We start from the raw sequence: 26,680 nt of genomic DNA on the forward strand, positions 1-26,680 counted from the left end.
ATTTTCGCACTTTTTAACATGTAAACTGAGTGTACATTAACGGAACACGTAAAGCATTTTTTTCATTGTGCGAAAATAGTTATTAATACATAAAATTTATTTATTTAACACTTTTTAAAATACCAGTTTTTAATAAAATTTTCAAGTTCCTATAAGTTTTTGCATAGATATGTATTTCCATCATGACGCATTAGGCAAATGGTGAGTTTTGTAAAAAAATCAGCAAAATATATAATCTGGTTTGATATGTACTGATACTTTGCTAATTTTTATCGATCGCTGAATTTTTATCTATTTTTATTCTTTAATTTCTCGACATATTTCCTGATTAAAACAACGTTTAAAAATACTAATAAATTTTATTGAATTTCTTACCAAAAATAGCTAATACTTTAATTTAATTATTTCTTGTATATTTTCAAGATTAATTTCATATGGAATTCGGAAATGCTATCTTTAAAACAAGTATTTATTACAACACAAGTATAGATAACAAGTTTTTTCAATAGAGTTTCTCTCATTTTTTTTTGTAAATCTTGTAGGCATATATGAATAGTGATGTGTTATGTTTATAATTATTTTATTAATATGAAATTAAACACAGTAACTGCGTAAAAATATTTAATTTCATAAATAAATATAATTTTGTTATATTAACATTAAGTAACAACACAGTCCTAATAAAAAAATAATAACATTTTATATTATTTTATTCAAAAATATCTAAATTTATAATCGTAGTTATTAGTTTTGATAAGAACCACTTCTGTAATTATTTTCTAAGAAATTGAATTAAAAAATTAATTATTTTTAAAAATAGTTTCCTTTATGAACAAATCTTTACTTGGCATCTGGAAATCCTTCAACGAAGACAGTTTGAAATTCTCAGCATCTTCATCGTTGAGTGTTGCAACCTTGTCCTTAATAATGGCTTCGACGTTTATTTCATTGAATTTCTCTTGAATTTTCTCCATTATCGGTCCTTCTATTGCATCAACGATCTGATATCTCAATAGATTTGGCAACACGTTTATAGCTAATTCGATAACATAGTCCAATGTACCAGCGCCATCGAAGCGCACTTGAATATTACCAACTTCCAAATCGAAATTCTTCATTTGAGGCCTGTTCCTGGTATCCAAAGACTGAGCCACAATCACTCTAACGTTGATATAATCTACAGAAAACGAAGCAGTTCCAGCTCTCGACATCAAACCACCGACGAAGCTAATCTCCCATTGAGTCTGACCTTCCAGTTTTTGAGTTCCAATCTCAAAATCCACAAACATCGTATTGTTCTGCATCGTAATAGCCATGTCGCCGACACGATAAAAACTCGATACACCCATTAGCCATGTATGACTTAATTTAGCTTTATAAAAATCTTTAGTATAATTATAATCTTCGACCATAAAAGGATCTAGCTTCATATCCCTGATTTTGCCTCTCGTTTCAGCAACGACCATATCTAACGGAGAGATGGAATTTGAGAACTGTATGTCTCCAGCTACTTTATCCAAATTTGAATTGATCTCTCCTCTGATCTTTACATAAGCTTCTTTCAATACAAATGGTTTTACTGAGTCGAAGAGGAAATTTCCGACAGAATTCAAGATGCCTTGGAAAATCGTTCCCATTATGCCGAGATTTTGGAAATTCATGTCAATTTTACTAAACGATATGTCCATTTTTATGTCTTGAGCTTGCAGTTTTCCATCTCTTTCGACGCCCAAGTTCGCTGTTCCTTCGATGTACACGTTTTTTAAGACTACGGTGAAAGGTCCTTTGGCTTTTTTGAACCATAATGTCATTGTATAATCGCCTTTTATGTATAAAACTTCAATCGTCATTGCAGCATTCACCTAAAATTAAAATATTAACTTTTTATGCAAACATCATATGTAAGGTTTATATTAATGGATTTCTAATTGTATTTTCACAATAATAAATCAACTATTAAATATATTATCAGTCATTAAGATTAATAGATTATATCCATATATTTTTATATAAGAAAACATTATATATAAAATATTTTTTTTTATAAAAGCTTTAAACGCAGTATTACATATATTGGCTCATAGAAGCAGTACGAATCAGGCATGCAACACAAAGCCTGGCATTTGAGTAAGTGTATAAGGGAACTACAATATAAAGCTATATAATAGATCGCCCCGGTACCTTTCATATACATATTTGAACTGCTCAAATAGATGATAGTAGAAAAGAGGTTTGGCCAAGGACGGCAGCCGAAATTAAGCATCATTGTTCCGATCAATACTTGGATGGGTGACTGCTTTGGAAAACACCGGGTGTCATTGGCCATAATGCGACAAGCTAATTACTTGTCCATCCAATTAATAAAAAAATAATTATAAAACCAAGGAAAGGAAGCAAAGCGCATCTTGGGTTATAGAGCCAATAAAAAGGAGAGAGGTTCAGGTTCGACGAAGAAGTGCAACAAACGGTGCACGAGTAGCTGTGCATTCACTCAAAATATTTTGCTATTTTTTATTAAATAATAATTTAAGTGATTTTAAACGTATTTTCGAGTATTAATCTCCATAAAATAAAATAATTCATACCTTCATTTGTGATATTTCGGACTTGACATGTTTTATGCGAAATTTGCTCAACTCGTACACTTGAACATTTTGGAAGTTCATATTTGCCATCGAAAATGTGTGTTTCATATCCGGAATCGGCATTGGATCTGGAATTTTCGCTCCGGGAAAGCCCACAGGATCCTTTTGCTTATAATGTTCGAGGATGGTCAAAATCTGTTTGGCTATATTCCTTTCGCCTTCTAACATAGCTTTAGCTGTCGATTCTTCATCTGAAATAATAATAAATAATAAAAACATGTATACATAATAGTTAATAAAAAATAAACAATGGAACCCGTATGTCTTCCCTAGTTAACTATACATACAGTGTACCGTCATCGTCGTTCTTCGTATGACAGAAAATATTATTATTATATATTAAGAGTGTGGGGTTATTTGATTACCCACAAGAAGAACATTATCAATGTGTCTGAATGATTTTAAAATTTTCAGGAAAATCCTACTAGGAAAGCTGCATAGTTTTGGATATAAACATTAGTGTCAACTTTTGACATAGTATTTACCAAATTATATAAGTACATATATAATGGTCTGTATTTTTTTAGGTCAATAATATTTTTTCAAACTGTTGTTTAAATAGTCTCTTTCTCCTCGAAAGGAGCTCACGTTTCTCTCTCACACTAGAATGACGGGCCTCCAGCATGTAGTGGACTGGTGCTCCACAACTCAGAACATAGTGCATGGGCAGTGGGAGAGGTCCCAGGTGTAGGCCGCGCGCAAAAAGAATGAGTAAGTCATTAATCCATACATTTCCATATTGTCGCACTATACATGTGAAACCAAATGTTTGATTTGTCTTATTAAAAAAATACCTGCGTAAATCGGGGGATAAATGTACATTTCTTTTTTGGTTCATCTATGTATCTATATATTTTATATAATACTTGGGTGCAAATGTTATCTTTTATTATTCTCTCCAGAGAGACGCATGGTAAGCGGAGCGCGACTGCCCGCAAACTACCCCTACCCTCCATTTCCCATATCCAATTTCTGTCTCCAATCAGTTAGTGATGCCGGAGACCATCAACAGTATTTCGCAACGGTAGACCCGTCCACGGTCATCAATCGCGACGACCAAGGAAGGTCGGGCCTAGCGCTGGATTGTGCAGTACTCCGGGGCGAACGCCAGGCTGGGTTGGATCTCAGTTGCTCGTGGGCTGAAACTTCCAAGCCTAATGCAACTGCTGAATGCGGGCATGGTGCCCGAGAAGTACCCAATACTCAAAAGCAAATCGCGTCAAATCAAAATATATTCACATTTTTTTATTATAAGAAAGTTAAAAAAACTGTATCACTTTAAAACAACAATTTTATTAAATTAATAATATAATTTGAATATCATCAGTAAGCATTTAGACTGCTTGGGTATTTATAACATTTAATGCCTAGATTATATATTTTAGAATTGTGGGGTTCTAAGCATAATGGCCCTCTGAAAGATAAAATAAAAATAAAAATTGCATTGTCAAACAAAACAAGAGTGAAACATTAATTTTGGAACACCCAAGAGTGGCTAGCAATAGCTACACAAACTTTCAAAATCGCAGCAAAAACTAAAACAGCGATCTTCGTAACAGGCGTGGAACATAAGCATGTTATCCTGCACTGTTTATCGCTGTCGCAATGGAAACGCTCGGTACCAAGCGTTCCCACTGCTCCGGCGCCGACACAATTTTATTGATTTTAAACGGGAGTTTTGACTTCTGAGAAGTGATAATTGTTTTTACACCCTATTGACGAAAGTTCGATTTGAATTAATAATATCAGTAAGTCTGTACTTATTCTTTCGCTTATCTTCCTCTGAGAGATTAGTTGGCTTAATTTCTATTTTGGACTTGACATAATGAAAGCTCAAAAAATATAATTGATTTTAGTACTTTCATTGTATTAGGTTTGGGTTTGAACAGCAAATGGACGTTTCGCAACTGTCAAATTGAGTTTCAGACATTTTAGAGCAGCATATAATTTCACTAACGCCCAACAGTTAAATTATATTTGCGCTAGTATAAAAATATACCTACTGGTATAATGTATTATTACATAAAAATATAAATTTACTGAAAAATACACATTCCCTGTCATTTATAGATCGCGTGTAAATAAATAATGATAAGTATGGAAATGTATATATGTATTACTAATGTAGAGAATTTGTAATTTCATAATTTTACTAACATATGCCAGATAAATTATATTTCCACTGGTAAAAGTATATTTCTACCAGTGAAAATGTATTCCGATATGATTTCACTGAAATGACATCTTTTAAAAAATATTTTTGGGAAAGATTTGAGACTGCTTTTATTTTAATAAATTAAATGACATGCATGTTTCTGGCTAAATTCAATGTGAGCAAATACTTTTCCCCCAAATGACGCTGTCTTCCAAAAAAAATACTTGATACTTGGTTACATTATTACTCACGGGCTGACTCACTCGAACTCATCAAGTCTCAGCACTCGACTATGTTGACCGAGATAAGCCTGAGACCAGAGTGGTCTGTTTTAAATCGTTGCAAAATTCGAGAACGAATTGGAAGTTCAAAAATAATATTAGACCGTTACAATTTTGAAAATAGGAAGAGATATGCAGTTGCAATGAAGAAACCAAGATAATGAAATAGAAATGCAATTGCTTGCAGAAAGAAATCAGTAATAATCTAGTCTAATCAGAAAAGCAAATAAACACAATTCTCAATAATTGATAATCTAAATGATATTGAAAACACATTCTCAATAACTATTAATACATTGTTTCATAAACTTTTTTCTAAAATGATGACGCATTTTTATAATTGGAAGGGAGCGTATATCTATTAGCTATATTTTACAGACGGATATACTTAACTAAATTATATATTTCTACTAGACTTATTTTAGTATATGTGGCAAAATCGTTGCAACTTAAATATGGAATTCATCCTAGCAGGGTTACGCATGTTATGATATTTTCTAAACATATAAATTGTCTGTGAAACGATGTTAAAAATAGCTGGACAATATTCAATGAAATTAATAAAAAAATATTTTTAGAGATGGTTTTATATGTCATTTTTTGAGTTTTAAGCAAGAAGAGGATATTGATAAAATGATAATTAATAACATGCTTACCTTTATCAGCTAATATGACGTTTCCATACAGCAGGAAAGCCAACAATGCAACACTCAATCGACCCATGTCAGCAACGTTTACGACTCAATTGAACGACATCCGCGACTGTATTAAATGTATTTGACGTAGAAGGGGTCAGGGTTCATAGCCTCCAGACAGAATCTTATCAATAATTCTATATCACACAGTGATGACAAGTAAAATAAACATTATGGAATTATACTATTTATTGTCACACACATATTACAAAATAATAAAAGCTAATTCGCCTGCTCTGACATCAATAAAGGAGGTAATCTGGACCTCACAACCGTAACGCCCTCTTATCGTATCGAAACAATTAAATAGAAATCAATTAAATTATTAATATTATATCGTATAATAATTAAAGTGAAATATATAATACATTACCTTCGGTGTACAATCATAGAAAATTTAGCTATTTTATGTTAGGTTTTGTTGATATATTCGCGTGGTGATTTTATTATATAAAAAAATCTTAAAAAAACATAGATTTGACCAGCAAGCAAAAAGTCAAACAGTAATTTGATTATTTTAATTCTAACTTAAAAACCACCATTTGTCATTCTAACGAAATCATAAGCATAAATATAAACTATAAAGACGAATAATTGCACATGCTGAGCTTGCCGTGTCAATTGAATATGTACAGAACATTACCATATAGAACAATTATAATAATCAAAATAAATCTGATCAAAACATCGAATTGTATAATAGATATAATAACAATCAAAGAGACTGCATACAATAAATATCCTCTCACAGAATTGGCCACGTCTCAAGACTTTGGAGTTAGTACTCCGGCAATGCTCTTAATCAGGTCACCCTTCAACTCCCTAAACAAAGGCACTTTGCCATGTTTCGGAGAGTTGTATTTGGTCGAAACCGCTTTGTAACGAGACGTCGATGACTTGATCGCGACATTAGCCATCTTCTTGATGATATCTGAGATTAATTCATATTTATAGCCAGAGTAATAAACGAGGGTCGGTGTCCAACATTTATCGGGCAACGTTGTCGGTGATAAGAGTGATATAGACAAGCAAACAGCGGCGGCGGCGATCTCAGATGGTCGATAATGCGCCATATCATATTCAACCAGACACAGGTCGATTAAGTACTTTGCCAGGTGATGATTCCTAACATGCAGCACTTTGGCGGCTTTGATGAATCTAAAAAAAAAAAAATTGTCTATATTTATATGTATGTACATCCATAGATAGCTAAATACTATTAATTGAGCTCAGTGAATGTCGATATCATAGAAAAATATGTATCTTTACTTTCTAAATATCTCTCGTATATCCCTAGTATATTCTTCAACCCTCTACTAAAAAATCAAAGATGGTTAATTACCTTCGTTCGAAATGCAATGGCAGCGGTCTTCCCAGACAGAAATCTAACTCCGACAAAATCACTTGCTCACATCTTAATATCTCAGATTTCGTATAAGAATTATCAGTGATGTACACAAAGTCTTGTATATCAGGCATAAACATTTCTTCATATTTACTTGCGATGAACATGGCAGTAATGCCAATCAATTGAATCTGTTTCCGTTGAATCGTTCGAACAGCCTTAAAAACACATAATAAGCAACGTTAGATTCGATTCAATCAAAACTTATTAAAACATCTTGAAAAAAATAAATACTTGTATGTAACGGTCGATAATAGCAACGGTCAAGTGTAGGGTCTCCAACATAAGACTGAATTGCTCGTGAACTTCCACAAGCCAATCAATCAACATTGATCTCATATTCGCAGTCATACAAATCTATAAAAATATGACATTTATAAATCTAGAATTATTAAAAATAAAAACTCTGAACATACCTGTCCGTCTAAATGCTTCTCCTTGATCGGATACTGCACTTCCAGCTCAATAAGATAATTATAGATGTCCTTCACATAAATGCCCATTAAAATTGGACTGTTTCTGTGTCCAGAGTCAATGTCTTCGACTTCTTCGAGCAATTCGCTAGAATAAGCTTCGGATCGCCTAGTTATCTGTTTGCTAATAGAATTTTTCTGATCCTTGGCATCGGAATCTTTCCTAACATGGATTATCACGTCTTTACTGCTTACTTTTGCTGAATTTTTGGCACTCTCTTTCTGCTGCAAGCTCTCTTGCGAAGACGTTTTCGTAATTGGAATATTCGATATCTGAAAACATATTTTATGAAGTGAATCTATAATGTGTAAATACTTGTATCATAATAAGTTCCTAAGTCATACTTTGGTTTTACGGAGTCGCGCTGTTAAGGCACCGGCTGCTTTGGACGTTACGGACGCAGAGTCATCTTTGGGGATTAACTTTTGTAGATCATCCTTTGGAGCTTTGAGGACGATGTTGGGAACTTTGCCCAGCACTCTCGCGTCCATTCTCGTGTCCACTCTCGCATTGATATTTTTGTAGCTAAAATAAAAAGTATTTACTAAAATTTTATTTTTTGCAGCTTCAAGCCATCCAATTTTTATATTAATTTATTTATTAATTATTTCACCGCAGTTACTAAACAGGTTTTCTTCAGACATACGCTCATATTCAAACATGCATTCATATACATACGAGGGGAGACTCAAAAGTAATGAGACTCGGGCTGTGGAGGGGAGGAACGTTAGGCGAACGAGTTTTGGGTGGTGGCGTGTTGTAGAGGGAACCAGTTTGAGTCAGCGTGCGACGTTTTGTCGCAGTTAGAGCACCCATTTGTGCGTAAATTTAATAAACGTGAAATAATTGACCACCAAAATCAGCGCGCTGCGGTAAAATTTTATTTTCTGTTGGCGAAAACAGCCGCCGAAACTCTTGTAATGCTTCAAACAGCTTACAATGATGATGCCATCGCCTTCAACATGGAAGTATTGAAAAGAGCATCAAGAAGAAAAGGGCGGATCTTTGGCGCACAGTGGATTGGTTCTTTCATCGTGACAACGCACCGGTTCACACCACGTTATCTGTAAGGCAGTTTTTGAACAAAAACGGAATGACAACGATTATTCACTCGCCCTACTCACCTAACCTAACCCCCTGTGACTTATTTTTGTTCCCTAGACTTTAAAAGGATATGAAAGGAAAACGTTTTGGGACTGTGGAAGAAGTAAAACAAAAATCGCTGTAGAGATTAAAAGACATCGCATTATGTGAGTTCCAGAATGGTTTTTAACAGCGGAAAAGACGTTTTATATTGGTCAATGGAGAGTACTTTGAAGGTGATCAAAATTTGGTGTAAAAATATTGAAAAAAAAAAGTTATAAGGAAAGTCTCATTATTTTTGGGTCCCCCCTCGTATGTACATATACAAACAATGTAACACAAATGCATCGAAAACATTTCAGTGACAAGCAAAGATGATCAATACTGCCCCCATTTTACCTCAACACTCCTAACAAAGACTATGATACAATTACGGATACAACCTTTACTTCATATTAGCAAAAATATCCATAGTACTGTCTCACTAGAATTTCAGACGCTATGTAGTAACAAATCCCCAATGTAAGTACTAAATCTCCAACACCACCGAGTATCAATAAGTGAAAAGCACCTTGCGGGTCCACAGATTAAGTGCCTAGTGACAGTGTTGCCAAATCTTCAACTGGCAATACGCAAGTATTCTGTGGTGAGTGACAATATTGACAACCATTGTAGTAAAAATATCATATTGGTGGTAATCTTAACATTCTCAAATAGCAAATCGATCCTTCTTAATGCATAACCAAAAAGGAGAGTCCCTAGGAACAGGGCAATTAACCTTTCCTTCTCAGTGATGTCAGGACCAGCCCAAGGGGCAGGCAGTACAGGCGATCACCTGAGACGCTAGATCTTGTGGGGCGCCATGATACCAAATAAAGGCGCAATATTCACTTAAAATTATCATAAAATATTGTTGAAAAATATAATCTGATATTAATTGCCGCGCTGATGCACTGACCTAAGTGATTCGCTATAAAGCTATAACAACATGCATATATTATTTTTATTTGATGCGAATTAGTCATCATAAATATTATATGTATAAACAATCTATGTATATGGAACATGTGTGTCTCACATATACAGTTTTCCGCGACTTTGTTTACAATTTTGAGTGTAGGTGACCATACTTTGGAAATTGAATTAAAATGAATTCTCTACCATATTTTAAAACATTTTATTTATTATTTAATAATATATGTATATATATAAAATTCAACGTGTGTTTGCCTGTTTTGCTTCTTAATAGTCCCTCAATCAGAACACTTACACTATATAACCAACCATGAAAATCGCTTCGATCGAATTTTTATATTACAAATATATGTATAATATATGCGATAACGCCGCCGGTATTCAAGAGGGTGGAAACCGCGAACTCAGGCTGTTGAAAGATTAACAGTATGAAGAGAACTGTTCCATATTTTTTAACTTTATATAAATCGAGCATCAACAAACGTTCACCGGTTAGGTTAGGTTCGCATCTCAGCTACGCTATGGCATTTTTTAAACTTTATATAAACCGAACATTCACCGGTTACAATCATATTTTTCTTCCATATTTGATGAAGGTAGAGACACTCTTCTTGGAAAAGGTTGTAGAACTCCGGATTATTTCGTATACGCCACTCATAGTGCCATGTATCCTGCTGAGCCCTTTCCTCTCGAATATGTCAAGCAGCCTTTCATAAGCTCTGGTAAGTGTCTAGCTCTCTAAACTGTGTCAGAACTGATCTGATCAAAGTATTAATATGGGGAGGGGGCGCAAATTTAGTTTTTTGCCTCGGCCGCCAAATAACTGTGATGTGTAACTAGTACACATTGCTTAATAGTACTATATTTACGCATTGAATAAAATAATAATAAGTAATAAGCACTCATCAGGTCAGCAGTTATTTGGCAAAATAGGGGATAAATTCACCAATACAATCAAACGTGTGCATGTGTGAGGTATTCTGAGATGCATTTTTGCAAAAGGATACAATACAATACAACCAAGATCAAAACATGGTTTAAAATGGAGATCATTACCACAATGGTATGACTAGCACTAGTAAATACAATTAGCGAAATGTTTGCTTTTTTATAAGCACAGAGAAAGATATGTGAAGAAACAAATCTTTAATTAGGTCGCATATCCGGGAATAGATTAATTTAATAAAATATTAAATAATGATATTTATTAAGGTGACGAAATTTTGAAAATATCAAAGGACAATAAAAATAGGATAAATTACTACGAGAGCTAAAAAAATCATTACGGAGAATTTCTTTCGAGGATAATCAATCATTTCTACATTTTAATAGTATACTAAAGAAGCAATCATGGTATTAATTCAACAATATTTAACCATGGGTTATTATTTAATCTCCCATTCAAGTTTTCATATACCTATATGAATACATAAACATAATGCCAAATATGGATGGAAATATGTTTGAACATTTGCAGATTGTAATATACCTCCTAGTGTTAGGTCTAGTCCCTTGAACGCTGGGTTTTACAACTTCATTGGTCTGTAATTTTCCCTTTGCCGCGGGCGGCGGCGGCGGTATGCGAATATTGCTGTTGATGTCTCCTAGCACCGCTCTTTTGGTCGTCGCATTCTGCAGACCTCCTTTGGCGGTCGTTTGGATCTTGCCTTTGTTGTAGAACAAGTTTTCTTGTTGGTTGATGGCCTGAAAATATTTTTATATAACTTAAATTATAATATGTACTATTCGAAAGCGTAACATCATCACTTAGTGAAAAGGTCGAATAGCGTATGAATGAGGCAGCCATTGTTATTTGCAACAATAACTTATACTCTAACTTACGTTCAACGGTCGACTACTGAATTCCATGGCGAAGACAGAAAAGCGGAGCTGGCAATGGAAGGCGAAGGCGCCGGCAATCAACAGACTGGTCGGAGAGACCACCGCTTTTAAAATTAACGGTCGACCAACAGCCGGTATGAGCCTTAACAGCGGTAAGTGAGGCCATGCGCGCTCAACGGAAATTTTAAATTGGACGTTCAGCAAAAATATTATTGATTATTAAATACTTTCTAAAACTATTTTTTATACTTTTCAAAAAAACTACCAATTAACAAAATTCTAATAATTTAAATAAATTAAATCAATTAGTTTTTTTATTTTTATTATGAAACTTCAGATACTTATTATAATAATAAAAAACATTTTATTATTACAATTATATAAATAAATTAACTAATATATTAAGTAATCTCTGTTATTTCGAATGACACTTGCTAGATCAACATTGGTTTTCGTGTTTAAAGTCAAGTAGCAACGAATCTACTGATTTTTTCATTATTACATTTTAATACATCAAGATTACCGTAAATATTATATGTATGTATATTTTCTGTGCAAGGTAGGCATGTGTATGTAAATAAATAAAAAATAATGTTTTCATGACAACGCAAATGCAAAATTCTTGGCTTATTATTGATCAAAATAAATGGTTATAAATGCTGTAAAGAGTTAAATATGATACCGAAAAAGCAAGTGAAAAATGCACAAATCCAAAAAAAACAATCATTATGAAATAAGAACCTCCCAAACTAGATTGTGGTGTGGCATGCAATATCGTGCTATATAATTATTTTTTATCTTAGATAAAGTGCCCAGATTTAAAAACATCAAATTACACCAAAAATAAAAAGTATATCTCAGATATACTTGTTAGAGGAGAATAATTTATGCAGGAACCAAAAAAGTTTATTTCTGTAATTTTTGTTCATTTAGAAATGCTGCGGAAACTAAAAATGATCATCTTGGACATTTTTATTAAGGATAACAAAGATGAACAAAATTTTTGATGAGGACAATCAGCAGCGTAGCTATTTAATTTAAATTAAAACACCTTGTTTAAATAAGAAAACAAATATTACATACAAAAATAAAAAATATGCATATATAATATAATAATATGTAAAGGGTATGTAGTGTAATTGGAAAGTGAGACAAAAGAGGCCGTCTATTCTGGATTTTTTAGGTTATAGATTCTTAGGAAGATCAGATTTTCTTTAAAAAATGTATGGGGGGGCAATTTTAAGGATCACCCCGGGCAGCACATACCCTAGCAACGCCACTGCCCTGTTTTATGATAGATTTTCAGGAATTCCAGAATTGTATTTCTTATCACTTGCCTAATCTGTCTTATATATTTTTTGCGAAAATAATCCCTGCGGCATACATACATGTTTTTAAGCGTGAATTAAATTGCAAATTCTTAAAAGAAATTATTGAACTATTCAAAATAAACGGTTAAATTCTGAAACTTTTCTTATTCCCTATTTACAGACATGTTCAACAACTCATCGTATTTGGACCAAGCACTGGTTATAAACTGTCAGTTCGATGCTTACAATGGGGTTTGTCAAAACCGGTATAATCCATTTTATTGTTTTATTTTTTCTGATTGCAATTAACAATTAAAATTAAGTTTTTGCGTGCCAGATCCATAATAGTTTAACAATGATACGTATCACACTAGTTAATTCAACATTACATTACAAGTTATTAGACATTTCATCGCAAGTATAAAACTTCATATTTGCAGAAGCTGGCATAGCAAATGACGTAGAAACTATTGCTTCTGATGACATTATTCAATGTAAAGTTGAGGTAACGAAACAAAATATGTTACACATGTTAAAGGTTGTTAGCTTAAATTGTGTTTTTTTCCCCCTAGATATCAGATGTAAAAAGCGAATATGATAACAGCGAAAAAACACACATAAACAACGTAAACGATATGTTCGAAATAGGTTAGGCATATTTAATAATACATTTTAATATATTTCGATTATTGATTAATATATTATTTCAGATATGCCGGACATTAAGGATATACTTAAGAATGTGGACGTTTTATCTGACCAAATTTACAATGTCAACAATGTAAAAGTCCACAAAATTTAGATACTATGTATTTTAATATTACAATTTAGCTAACGAATATAATTTAAATTTTAGAAACCAGACAGAGAAAAACGTTTTAAAGTTCAACATGTGCATGATGATTCTTCTAGAAATGAATATGATAAATGTGGAAACACTTACACAAGTAAAGCAAATCTTGAAAGACATATGCGAAATCATAGTGGGATTTGTAACTTTGAGTGCAAAAAGTGTGGAAAGACATTGAAATGTGAAAAAAATCTTACACGACATATGCAAACTCATAACAGTGTTCTTAACTTTAAATGTAAAAAATGTGAAAAACCCTTTAAAAGTAAAAAATACCTTTCAAAACATATGATATCTCATAGGGATGTTCGAGACTTTAAATGTGAAAAATGTGGAAAAGCATTCAAGTCAAAACCTGTTATTAAAGCACATATGAAAACTCATAGTGATGCCCGTCACTTTGAATGTGAAAAATGTGAAAAAATGTTTAAAACTAAGGCACACCTATTAAATCATATCGTAACTCATAATTATGCTCGTGACTTTAAATGTGAAAAATGTAGAAAAGCGTTTAAATTAAAATCCACTCTTTATCAACATATGAAAACTCATATTAATGATTGTTACTTTGAATCTGAAAAATGTGGAAAAAAATTTAAATCAAAATCAATTCCGTTACTACATATCCAAACTCATACCAATAGTTGTGACTTTAAATGTAAAAAATGTGAAAAGGCATTTAAATCAAAAACCATTCTTTTACTACATATGTTACTTGCTCATAAAGATGCTCTTTGAACTAACAGTATTTTTTTATATCATGAAATCTCATAATGCTTTTTCATAGCCTCGCATTGATTCAGCATTGTAGTACATATTATTTTTTATTTGTTTACAATTTTTTTTATTTTATATGAAAAATTTGTAATCTGTCCTTATGGGACATTTAATGACTTGTCAGAGAGTGAAGCGAAGGCGTAATGTGGCGTTTTTATTTTGTAATCCACAGTCACACAGAAAAGCGAACGCGAGGCGTTTTCGTGGCGAACCTAACGCCATGACAAACCCAAGGCGAAGCGAAGCGTGAGCGCAATAGTAGTATTATATGACTATGGACGACGACAGACAGACAGCAAACGCGAGACGCGAAGCGTGCCGATTGTGTTTGTTTACAAACTATTCATTAGTCATACGAAAGTAAGTGTAAAATCGGTCTTTATGAGATTCAATTACAAAGCCTATGTTACTCTCCATAGTCTTCTTGGGTTTTATTTATGTCATGTACCTGAATTCTTTGCCATTTTTCTCATTTTTTAATAATAAAACAGTCAAAAGTAAAATATCATCGTCTAAATCTGTTCCACTGAACATTTTGAAACTGAATTTAGCGAATACTTTGGCGTTAGTTCTCTTTCTCCACACGACTAGTTATGTGGCATCTCCGTATCCCTTGTCCTGCAGTTAGCTTTTGCCTCGGTTCACTTTCGCTTTGGCTCGCTTTCGCCACACCTTCGCTTAGCTATGTCCACGCATCTAGTATGACGTCTTTGCATTGCTCACGCTTCGGTTCGCTCTCTGTTTGACAAGGCCAAAAGAAATTTATCAGTTTAGTGGCAGGTGGGTGAGTCGCCCTTCACCGATTCACTTCGCAACTAAGATATCATTTTAGCTTTTACTTTATAAGATTTCCTTCAGGCGTTTCCTATATTGTACTTTAATTAAATCCATCTGAATAATATTTATCCAACAGTCTTACTTTATATGTTATGTTTGTCTTGTAGATGTCTTCTTTCACCAATGCCATATTCAGATCCCAGTGGATTTATTAATTTGTAACAAAAATGTGCTATTCAACAGAGAATTATTTTAAGAGATTTAACATATAAATAAATACTTTTTTCCATAAAATTAATTGTTTATAAATTACAATAATAATAATTGAACATTAAATAAATACATAGATTGAGTAACATTTTATTGAGCATTGAGCATGACCAGTACTTGGATGGGCGACTGCTTATAAAATTTGTGGTATAATTTTGTATGTTTTGAAATAATGTTTAATTTAAGTATATTATAACGAAAAAGAATACGATTTAAATCAGCAATATATAAAATAAAATGCGCTTGTATTGTAAGTATTCTATAAAATATATGTGAATTAAAAAATATAGTGAGTTTTCCATTATTTTCAGGATTTGCGCCTGCAGGGTGCAATATATTTTGTGCTTCGGTCAAGTTAATTGCTTTTTGTGGCAATTACACATAGATCGAGCTGCTGCAGTATTATTTTATTGAGAGCTATATAGTTTACATGCTATTTAAATAAATACGAACGAGTCAACACCGGCCGTTCTCTCCCGCCGAGGTCCACCAAAAAAATTTTCTGCCGCCGTCACGTTAGTGTTACCGTAGTGCCACCAAGTTATGACTATAATGAATGAATATAAATAGGTCCCACTATAATCTTGACAGGAAAATTACATTACAGAAATGATTGTGAGCGTTTATTTAAAACATAATAATAATATTAAAAGTTGATTTTTTATAATGACTAAATAAAATGTTCAGTATAAGAGTTAAAGTAATCAGCTTGTTTATGTGTAGATAGTAAATTGTTAGAGACGTATGTTTTTAACATTTTGCGGTAAATGCTAAATTTCGAAGTCCCGTTAAGTCGGCCTTCCAGAAAGAGTCAAAGATGAACAGAAAGAACGCCGCATCTTGAAAAAATAAGATTTTTGAATAGAACTTCCGCTATTTTCTCCTGGAAAAAGAAGCATATTAAACATTTGAGCCGGATTTTCACCAATATTGAAGAACCGTGCAAAATAATTATCAAGCATATAAGTACATTAAAACGAAGAAATCTTTTTCTCCAATGAATACGTCAGATTTGTTTATTTTTACTTCTCCTTTAGATTAATTACAATCCATATTATTTTAGACTTAATATAAGTAATGGTATTAGCCTTAACTTAAATTTCACTGAAACTGGGATTTTAATTATGTTTATTTAACATATCTCATCATTATACTGAAGCAAATAAAGATATAAACTTCCGGAATTATTTCAATTTAAGCAAACATTTCCTCACCACTGTTTGTCTTAAAATATAAACATATATGTTTTACGATATCCCACTTTTAGTCATTGCAATAAATTGCGGCTCGAAAAAATATTGCGTAAAAACCATTTTGGTCATGCTCGCTATTCGTTGTTTTTGGATCAAACATTGCTGTAGAGCTGTCAATTCGCTAAAATGGCGCTTATCAAAACCGGTATCGTACATTTTTTGTTTCTTTTTTCGCTATTAACAACTTAAATGAAAACTTTTGCTTGAAATTTAATATATTTAACAAATGCAATTCGTTTAAAATCAAAATTCAAATCAGAAATATTTCACGCATTATATTTTTTACTAGTTAATTTGAAATTTCATAAAAGTATTAAACTTTATCTTTGCAGAAGTTGATATAGAAAATGATGAAGAAACTTTTGCTCCCGTTGACATGATTCAATGTAAAGTCGAGGTAAAAAACATATGTTACACTTATTAAAGCATGCTATCCTAAATATTGTTTTTTAAAGGTTTCAGATGTAAAATGCGAATTCGATAGCGGCGAGGATACACACGTAAATGATGTAGACGATATGTTTGAAATAGGTTAGACATACTGCTACATTCTGATACATTTTCATGTATTTTAATTATTGATTACTATGTGATTTCAGAAATGCATGATGTTAAAGATATACTTAAGGGTGTGGGTGTTTTATCTCATCAAATTAACGTCACTAATGTAATAGTCAAATAGATTTCGATCCTATATATTTCATTATCAACAATTTAGCTAACGATTATAATTTAAATTTTAGAAACCAGAAGGAGAAAAATATACCCGAGTTCAACATATGTACGGTGATTCTTCTAAAAATAAGTGTGTTACATGTGGAAAAGCATACAAAAGAAAAAAATGGCTTTCCGTACATATGCAAACTCATAATGATGTCAAATTTGAGTGTAAAAAATGTGGAAAAGCATTTAAAACCAACAAAATACTTTCAGGGCATATAATAACTCATAACAATGATCGTGAGTTTAAATGTAAAAAATGTGGTAATGCATTCAAAACCAAAAAAACACTTTCAAGACATATGATAACTCATAGCGATATTAGTGACTTCAAATGTGAGATATGCGGAAAAACGTTCAAAAGTAAAACAATACTTTTTTCGCATGCGATAACTCATAGTGATATTTGTGCTTTTGAATGTGATAAATGTGGAAGAGCATTCAAAAGTAAAAAAATACTTTTAGTGCATATGATAACTCATAGCGATGTTTGGGACTTTGAATGTGAAAAATGTGGAAAAGCATTCAAAAATAAAAAAATACTCTTAGGACATATGATAACTCACAGCAATGTTCGGAACTTTAAATGTAAAAAATGTGGAAAAGCGTTCAAAACCAAAAGAACACTTTCAAGGCATTTGCTAACTCATAGCGATATTTGTGACTTTAAATGTGAAAAATGTGGATTAGCGTTCAAATATAAATACAAAATTTCAAGGCATATGACAACTCATATCGATGTTCATGACTTTGAATTAAATAAACGTGGAAAATTGCTCAAATGTAAATCTAAAATTCCAAAGCATATGCTAACTTATAGCAATTTTCCTAAATTTGAATGCGAAAAATGTGGTAAAGTATTTAAAGAAAAATCTAAAATTGCAAGGCATATGCAAATTCATATTGATGCTTTTAACTTTGAATGTAGTAGATGTGGAAAAGCATTCAAATGTGAACGCTATCTTTCACAACATATGCAAACTCACGAGAAAAAGCATTAAAATCGATATCCATTTTGTTTACGACATATGCAGTAAAATTACTTATTATGATACACAACACCAAAAGCCAATCTTTACACCATTTAAAATCCCATGGTGTTTTTGGGTGTGATAAATGTGGTAAAGCATTCAAATATAAAAATTGTCTTTCAGGACATATTAAAACTCATATTGCGTGGTCGCAGTGGTAGCGTAACGGGCGGCAGAACCCGCTGCAATTTATTCCGGCTGGCCGGACTATCTATGAACCAGAAAGTGAACAGCTTGGGACAGTGTTACTTTGTATTATGTGTTACTTATATTACATGTTCTTATTGATGTTGTTGAATAAGTGTTAAAATGTAGTCAAAAGTAAACATGATATTCATAAAATCAATATTGAAGGTCTCATAATTTATTAACGAATAGAATTAACTGTAAATATTTTGGTACCTGTTCTACGATATTCTGTTGTTTTCCTGAATTTTTGTCAACCCTAATATTTAACACTATGTATTTAAGATAAAGTTTTGTAATATATCGTGGGGGTTCCAATAATGATCTTTTGAGAGCTAAAACCACAAAGGTTTGGCAATACAAAACATTAGTGAAATCGTAAATGTATTAATACCCGAGCTTGCACGATAGCCACACATACTTTCGAAAGTCATCAAATATCATAAATTAATACAGCATAAAAATTAACAACACGTCTAGAAAATGTACCCACCCCAAGAAACCAAACTACTATAACAGGTGCGAGGCTTCACGACTAAATTCAACACCAACGCTCGATATTGGCATCTGCATGTTAATTGTATATCAGTATAATCTTACATTTGTACAATAAACTGTATATAAAACACTCTTCCGGCTTCTAACTGGCCGAATATGTTGTACTACTAGCCCCGAAAATATAAATAATTAAAATGTAAATTTTATTTATTTTATTAAACCATTTAACTAATATATTCAATCGTATAATACATGTAACAAAATAACTCTTCTTATACCCATCTATCCTTAAAATATCTTTATTTTTGGTATTTAATATATTATATGTATATATATCAATGGCATGCGGTAGATTTGGCACATGCCTTGTGATTGTAAAATGATTCTAAAAATTAAATATATTAATCATTTTTTTTAATTTACGTAATTATAAAACGTAATCGCTCAGAAAATCGGCTACAGACAACCATACCGCAAGAGCGGCTAAAGGCGGACTGCCTGGCCAGCTGTCTTACCCAGTCAATACGTAGTGAGCCATGATTTGCCTATCGGGAATTGAATTGATCGTGCATGCGCTCTAGAACTTCAACCGTTTCTAGAACTTCGGCTTTCATTTCTAGCAGTGGGAGCTGCTGGCTTCCCACACCTAATAGCCGGGCAAGTGTGAAATCTCTCGTATACTTTACATCCCGACAATCGTGTACACAAGAGCTGAATGTCTGTCAAGCTCGTAAAAGGAACGAATACTCTCATCCGTCAATTAAAAAGATTTGGTAAAGAAAATCGTATCGAAGAGTTTTTGAGTGCTCAATTTAAGGCATATGTTGAATTATATAATACGGAAGCTACTGCGAGCAGATGTATTATTTTTAAATTAATTAACATAATTTGCTTTTTATCTAAGCAAAAACTTTCTCTTTGAGGACATTTTGAAAATAATGATGAACTACTTGGGCATATTCCTATTTTTGTATAAATGAATTAAATGTAAAATATTTCTGATTCCCCCATTTTTTGTTTATAAACTGTACGTTCCACGCTAACGATGGAATATTCTTATTACACAGTACTATTATTTTTCAACTTAGAATTTGATTTTTCAATTTTTATAAAAAAACACTTACACTTAAATCTAATGTGTTTCTAATTCCCCCATTATCCGCCATGCTTTGTAATTCATTGCATTTGGACCAAATATGGATATGAACTGCCAATTCGTTTCCAATGACGTCTATCAAGACAGGTATTATCTATTTTATTATTATTATTTTCTTATCACAATTGCCATCTACTTAAGTATCAAACAAATTTGCAGAAGCTGAAATGGAAAACGAAGAAAATTTTGTTTCTTTTGAAACGATTCAATGTAAAGTCGAGGTAATGAAAGAAAATATGTTAAACTTGCTAACACACGTTATCTTAAATATTGTATTTTTAAAGGTCTTAGATGTAAAATGCGAATACGATAGCAGCGACGATACACACACAAGTAATGTAGACGATATGTTCGAAGCAGGTTAAACCTATTTAATAATATGAAATACTGATACATTTTTATATATTTTAGCTATTAATTTCTATAATATTTTAGAAATGCACGACGTTAAAGATATAATGAGAAGCGGAGATGTTTTATCTGACCAAATTTACAATGTCAACAATGTTAAAGTTCAATAGATTTCATTTCTATGTATTTGAATATTTACAATTTAGCTTAATAATATGATTAATTTTTAGAAACCAGAAAAAGAAATATTCAGCAAAGTGCAACATATGGATGGTGATACTTCTAAAAAGAGTAAAAACTATCTTTTACAACATATTAAACAAACTCAGAGTGGTGTCAACTCTGAATGTAAAATATGTGGAAGAGCATTCAAAAATAAATGCAGACTGTCAAGTCATATGGTAACTCATAGCAATATTCGTGACTTTAAATGTGAAAAATGTGAAAAATCATTTAAAACCAAAAAATCACTTTTAATTCATATGATAACTCATAGCGATAATCGTGACTTTGAATGTCAGAAATGTGGAAAAGCATTCAAATCAAAATCCGTTTTTTCAATACATATGCAAACTCATAGTGAAACTCGTGACTTTGAATGTGAAAAATGTGGAAAAACGTTTAAAAGTAAAAAAAACCTTTCAATGCATATGATAACTCATAGCAATGTTTGTGACTTTGAATGTGATAAATGTGGAAAAGCTTTCAAAAGTAAAAAATTACTTTTATCGCATACGATAACTCATAGAGATGTTTGTGCTTTTAAATGTGAAGCATGTGGAAAAGCATTTAAATCAAAAAATACACTTTCAATTCATATTTCAACTCATAACGATATTTGTAAGTTTAAATGTAATAAATGTGGAAAAGCGTTCAAATATAAATACAATATTGCCAGACATATGGAAATTCATCTCAATGCTGGTGACTTTGAATGTGATAGATGTGAAAAAGTATTTAAATGTGACCGTTAACTTTCACAACATATACTAACTCATGTGAAAAAGTATTAAAATCAATATTTTTATATTCTTTTACTACATATATGAGCTCATAGTGATACTCCTTAAATTAAAAGCCAATTTACACTATATAAAATACATAATGCTTTGATGTTCTAGGTGTAATAAGGTATTATAATATATTAGCAGCCTTTAAGACATATTAAGTATGGCTGTAGTAGGAGCGTGGGTGGTTAATTATAATTTAAGCTATTTTTATAATTCAAAGGTTTGTTTTACTTCGCCATTTACCGCCGCACCATACGTCACGACTTTGTCACCTTTGTGCCTCCAACATTCCGTATTTTTTTAAACTAACTCCACTAACCTCATCGTGGGTAGAACAGCAACGCCAAGGCCCCCCTCCCCCTTCTCTCCTCCTAGTTGAATTTCGCAATTGTAAGTTGCTAGGTGGGGAAGGGATGTAGCGGCCTATTTACATTTATATATATATATATATTTATTATGGCCAAAACTTGGCGGCACTCGGGTAGCACTGGCGTAAAGGATTTTCTTTCGACTGGCAACCTTGGGCGTTCGCGCGCGCTCTAAGGCCTGCGCCCCGTTCAATTGTAAATAACTAAGTAAAATCTTCATAAGTCGTCAATAAAATACTACTGCAGCGGCTCAATCTGTGTCTAATTGCCACCCGTCGCCAAAAACCCAAAGATATCATTACCAATACTATATTCAAACATAAAATATAGTGATTGTGATAATAATATGTTTTTTAATATTAGTGATTAAGAGGATTTCATGTTAGATTTTTCATCTTCTAATGATGATAGTGAAGAAAGTGACATTGAAATTAGGCCTGTTGGCGTGAATCGAAGATGAAATGCAGGCAATTTAAATAATAGCGACGAAAAAACGGTACCTCAAACAAATCGCACCACATCAAAAAATTTAATAATAATAACTAGTAGTGACAGTGTGTTTATAAATACCAATATTTGCCACCAAGTGATAAATGTTCTGGACCGCAAGTTCCCGCAAAATGTACACCAGCAATTGATTATTTTCGTTTTTACACTGGTGAGTTGGTATACTAATAAAAATTGTAGATTTAAGAAAAATAAAAAAATGACATTTGTCCGTAATTGTTTGTTTAATTTTAATAAATCAACATCCCATATATTATTATGCGTAATACCTTTTTTCGTGCATCACTTTGTTTATTTTTGTATAAAAATGTGCTATTTAAGCATTATTAGCTCGAATATATAAAATTACCAACAAATATGTACCATACAGCTACTCATTTCTCTTTTTTAATTAAGAAATATATAAAATAACATGATACTAACTGCAACAGTTTATTTGACCTTCGATAAAACGTATTTTTTATTTTATAAAATATATCTAACATATATTTATATAAATATAGACATATCTTGCGTATTTTATAATTGTGGGAAAACGGAACAATTTTGTATTTCTGCGAGCAATGTAAGCTTTTTTCGTTCGCATGTAGATATATCTAAAACTGAGCGGCATGTCTTGTTATTTGTGTATATTTATTTATTTATGGTTTAAGCATTCAAAACTGTTCTTTTTAGATTTTTTTAGGGGTAGCTTGAGAATTTTTACTTAGAATCAGGGACGTCATTTTAGATTTTCCAGGAGTAGGTGGGCAAAAGTTGATCAGTCAGTGGTCGTTTTTTTTAGTGAAAATCATAATAGTGTATAAAATAAAATGTATTTTTTGCCTAAATTCAAGAGAAGGTATATCCGAACATCTCCCCTCCCTCTCCCCCTCCTGTTTTCTCCTTAATTGGCCGTTACAAGCAGGCGTCTGTTATGCCTGTATGGTATGCTAACACTGATTGCAAACGAACCATTATAATCTGTCGCGTTTCTAATTTTCCCATTTTCCGCCATGCCCGATCATTCGTTGCACTTGGACCAAATGTTTGTTATGAACTGTCAATTCGACGTTTACGATGGCGACTATCAAAACCGGTACAATATATTTTATTTTTTCTGATAGCAATAAATGATTTTAATTAAAAGTTTTTGCTTGATAGATAATACCACTTCATGCAATTCAATTCAATTTCACATATTTTATAATAGGTAATTTGATATTTCCTCTCGATAATTATCTTGATCTTTGCAGAGGTTGACATAGAAAACAGCGAAGAAACATTTGTTCCCTTTGAAATTATTCAATGTAAAGTCGAGGTAATTAATCAAAATATGTTACATTTTTTAACGCATGTTATCCTAAATACTCTTTTTTTTTAAGGTCCCAGATGTAAAATGCGAGTTCGATAGTAGCGAAGATACACACATAAAAAATGTGGATGATATGTTCGAAACAGGTTTGACATATTTAATAATACGATATACTGATACATTTTATATATTTAAATTATTGATTAATATATGATTTCAGAAACGCACGATGTCAAAGATATACTTACAGGGGATGAAGTTTTATCTGACCAAACGTACAACATCACCAATGTAAGGTTAAATAGATTTCGATCCTATGTATTTTAATATTTACAATATTCCTAACGAATATACTTTAAATTTTAGAAACCAGAAAAAGAAAAATGTTTTAGAGTTCAGTGTATGAATGGTGATTCTTTTAAATATAAGTGTGATAAATGTGAAAAGGCATTCAAAGGTAAAAATTATCTTTCACAACATATGCGAACTCATAGCAATATTAATAAATTTGAATGTAAAAAATGTGGAAGAGCATTCAAAAGTAAACACAGACTTTTAAATCATATGGTAACTCATAGCGATGTTCGTGAATTTGAATGTGAAAAATGTGGAAAAGCATTCAAATCTAAATCTGTTTTTATACCACATATGAAAACTCATAGTGATGTTCGTGACTTTAAATGCGAAAAATGTGAAAAATCGTTTAAAACAAAAAAATCCGTTTTGATGCATATGATAACTCATAGCAATATTCGTGACTTTGAATGTAAGAAATGTGGAAAAGCGTTCAAATCAAAATCCGTTTTTTCAATACATTTGCAAATTCATATTGATGCTCGTGACTTTGAATGTGAACAATGTGGAAAAACATTCAAAAGTAAAAAAAATCTTTCAATGCATATGATTACTCATAGCGATGTTTGTCTCTTTAAATGTAAAAAATGTAAAAAAGGATTTAAAACTAAAAAAAATCTTTCAGGGCATATGATAACTCATAGTAATGTTCGTGACTTTAGATGTAAAAAATGTGGAAAAGCATTCAAAACCAAAAATACACTTTCAATTCATGTGTTAACTCATAGTGACACTTATGACTTTGAATGTGACAAATGTGGAAAAGCGTTCAAATATAAATACAAAATTTCAAGTCATATGAAAACTCATAGCAATGTTCGTGACTATAAATGTGAAAAATGTGGAAAAGCATTCAAATGTCAAAGCTATCTATCACGACACTCATGTGGAAAAGCATTAATAAAAAAACATCATATAAACAAATAATGTTGCACTTCAAACTAAAAGCCTACTTTTCCAACATATGAAATCCAATACTGGATGTGATAAATGTAGTAAATAAATGGCATATTCAAATAAATAGTTTGCAGATGAATGGTATTGGAACAGTCAGCATAATTTGTTGCTATTTATTTTAACACATACACCGGCTTTTGTGAGGCCAGAATACCTATGGAACAGGGGACGAGCAGCTTTAGTTGGTTTGCGATTTCTGCCGGAGATTCTATGGATAGTGCTTATTTTTATAAAATTTGTATTATGTGTATCTAATTAAGTAGTTTCTTCAGAATCAATATGATATTTTTATTATTTGGAGATGTCTCTCCGCATCAAAGAATGCTTAACTGTAGAAATGGTAAAAAAAACGTAGAGGATCATACGCTTTAAATGAACCGGAATACCAAGTATAAATATCTTACTATCACGGCCACCGAGAGAAAAATTAGGCCTTGATGCTTAATGTTGCTGTGACCCCCACCAAACATTAAAGATCTAAAATAAAATATGTAAAGACCAGTGTTTTTATGTGTTTTATGTGTTTATGTGTTTTCTTGTATAAACGAAAATAAAGACTAAAAATTTAAACGAAAACCGTTTCATATTTTTTCCACTGTGACCCATGGAGAATTATAAAGAGTCATAAGCTAATGAATAAAAGAACGGAGATCCGGTACTCAGAAACTCAGGCTCTGTAATTAAACAAGATATATATCATAGAGTAAGTGCATATGATACAATCAAAGATAAGAACTTGTACGATTTTTCATATTCCTGTGAATATTTATTTTATTCATAAAAAATATATTGAATTTCGCATAAAATTTTCGTATTTTTAAAATAAAAATTTAATAAAAACAGACGTTAATATTATTTTTATCACAAATTGTGAAATTACAATTCATATATCGATATTTTATTCTCCTAAAAAATACGATAAAATCAAAATTGTGTGAAATCTGTTTTGCTGCCTTTGACCTCGCGCTCCGTCAAAATTCCATCGTCAATTTTGCGAGGCCCTTGGAACCCTTTGTGTAAAAGAAACAAGGATCAAAACAACTTGATTGTGTTGTTTCTGATGAATCCACGTGCCCATGCTATACCGCTTTGTCAGAAAATTTCGCAAGAGAGATGGGTGAGTATATCCCCTTTTTTCTCGCACGGATTCACTTGTAGGTGTGCGAGCGAGATGCAAAGTGTGTGTGACAGAGCTAGGGCAAGGTATCTAAGATGGTGTTTCAAACGCGCGTCAGTACTTGATTGCCTGTCGTCAGGAGATTTACGTCGAAGCGCAGAATATTCGTGCGCTTCTCAATTATTTTTCGACTTAACAAGTATATTTACTATTTTTACGTCGTTAAATAATTTTATTATAAACTAACTTTAGTTTAAATAATATGTATAGCGATGGCCGAAAGATATAATGATTCCGATGAATCGGATCTCGCATTTGAAGGTGTAGAATTTCTCTCGG

At 32.2% G+C, this 26,680-nt stretch overlaps 4 protein-coding genes and 2 long non-coding RNA genes across 13 annotated transcripts; 4 read left to right on the forward strand and 2 right to left on the reverse strand.

Annotated features, from left to right (window-relative positions):
* Nucleotides 1-608: 608 nt before the first annotated feature.
* Nucleotides 609-5,897, reverse strand: LOC148238560 (uncharacterized). Its single transcript, XM_088194686.1, has 3 exons — nt 5,738-5,897; nt 2,586-2,836; nt 609-1,862 (listed from the first exon to the last, which is right to left on the reverse strand). Exons 1-3 carry the CDS (start codon nt 5,802-5,804, stop codon nt 801-803), a joined length of 1,380 nt encoding a protein of 459 aa, XP_088050812.1. The 5' UTR covers nt 5,805-5,897; the 3' UTR covers nt 609-800.
* A 50-nt stretch (nt 5,898-5,947) lies between these two features.
* On the reverse strand, nt 5,948-11,693 carry CycB (Cyclin B). Of its 2 annotated transcripts, XM_088194667.1 has the most exons (7): nt 11,556-11,693; nt 11,203-11,417; nt 8,000-8,180; nt 7,598-7,927; nt 7,416-7,538; nt 7,119-7,339; nt 5,948-6,934 (listed from the first exon to the last, which is right to left on the reverse strand). In XM_088194667.1, exons 1-7 carry the CDS (start codon nt 11,580-11,582, stop codon nt 6,541-6,543), a joined length of 1,491 nt encoding a protein of 496 aa, XP_088050793.1. In that variant the 5' UTR covers nt 11,583-11,693; the 3' UTR covers nt 5,948-6,540. The 2 variants fall into 2 exon arrangements, with proteins under 2 accessions (XP_088050793.1, XP_088050801.1); XM_088194675.1 differs by lacking the exons at nt 11,203-11,417; nt 11,556-11,693 and adding an exon at nt 9,517-9,639.
* Nucleotides 11,694-13,063: 1,370 nt separating this feature from the next.
* Nucleotides 13,064-15,563, forward strand: LOC148238562 (uncharacterized). 2 transcript variants are annotated; one of them, XR_015809623.1, is made up of 5 exons: nt 13,064-13,131; nt 13,306-13,370; nt 13,438-13,513; nt 13,576-13,646; nt 13,722-15,563. It is a non-coding gene; the product is annotated as an uncharacterized LOC148238562 (long non-coding RNA). The 2 variants fall into 2 exon arrangements; XR_015809627.1 differs by lacking the exon at nt 13,306-13,370 and having other exon boundaries at nt 13,075-13,131.
* A 1,320-nt stretch (nt 15,564-16,883) lies between these two features.
* On the forward strand, nt 16,884-17,676 carry LOC148238563 (uncharacterized). The gene is made up of 5 exons (XR_015809621.1): nt 16,884-16,937; nt 17,125-17,189; nt 17,248-17,323; nt 17,392-17,459; nt 17,536-17,676. It is a non-coding gene; the product is annotated as an uncharacterized LOC148238563 (long non-coding RNA).
* A 2,732-nt stretch (nt 17,677-20,408) lies between these two features.
* LOC148238564 (uncharacterized) lies at nt 20,409-21,963 on the forward strand. 4 transcript variants are annotated; one of them, XM_088186178.1, is made up of 5 exons: nt 20,409-20,470; nt 20,543-20,604; nt 20,668-20,743; nt 20,819-20,895; nt 20,965-21,963. In XM_088186178.1, exons 1-5 carry the CDS (start codon nt 20,452-20,454, stop codon nt 21,706-21,708), a joined length of 978 nt encoding a protein of 325 aa, XP_088042304.1. In that variant the 5' UTR covers nt 20,409-20,451; the 3' UTR covers nt 21,709-21,963. The 4 variants fall into 4 exon arrangements, with proteins under 4 accessions (XP_088042304.1, XP_088042326.1, XP_088042315.1 ...); XM_088186200.1 differs by having other exon boundaries at nt 20,819-20,889; XM_088186189.1 differs by having other exon boundaries at nt 20,668-20,716; nt 20,795-20,895.
* A 1,642-nt stretch (nt 21,964-23,605) lies between these two features.
* On the forward strand, nt 23,606-25,800 carry LOC148238565 (uncharacterized). 3 transcript variants are annotated; one of them, XM_088186162.1, is made up of 5 exons: nt 23,606-23,697; nt 23,855-23,919; nt 23,984-24,059; nt 24,134-24,209; nt 24,280-25,800. In XM_088186162.1, exons 1-5 carry the CDS (start codon nt 23,679-23,681, stop codon nt 24,317-24,319), a joined length of 276 nt encoding a protein of 91 aa, XP_088042288.1. In that variant the 5' UTR covers nt 23,606-23,678; the 3' UTR covers nt 24,320-25,800. The 3 variants fall into 3 exon arrangements, with proteins under 3 accessions (XP_088042288.1, XP_088042273.1, XP_088042280.1); XM_088186147.1 differs by having other exon boundaries at nt 24,134-24,204; XM_088186154.1 differs by lacking the exons at nt 23,606-23,697; nt 23,855-23,919 and having other exon boundaries at nt 23,995-24,059.
* Nucleotides 25,801-26,680: the final 880 nt, after the last annotated feature.

The sequence above is a fragment of the Plectrocnemia conspersa genome, unplaced genomic scaffold (genome assembly GCF_051122295.1).
Source record: "Plectrocnemia conspersa isolate PC_06_02 unplaced genomic scaffold, ASM5112229v1 ptg000001l, whole genome shotgun sequence".
Lineage (NCBI taxonomy): Eukaryota > Metazoa > Arthropoda > Insecta > Trichoptera > Polycentropodidae > Plectrocnemia > Plectrocnemia conspersa.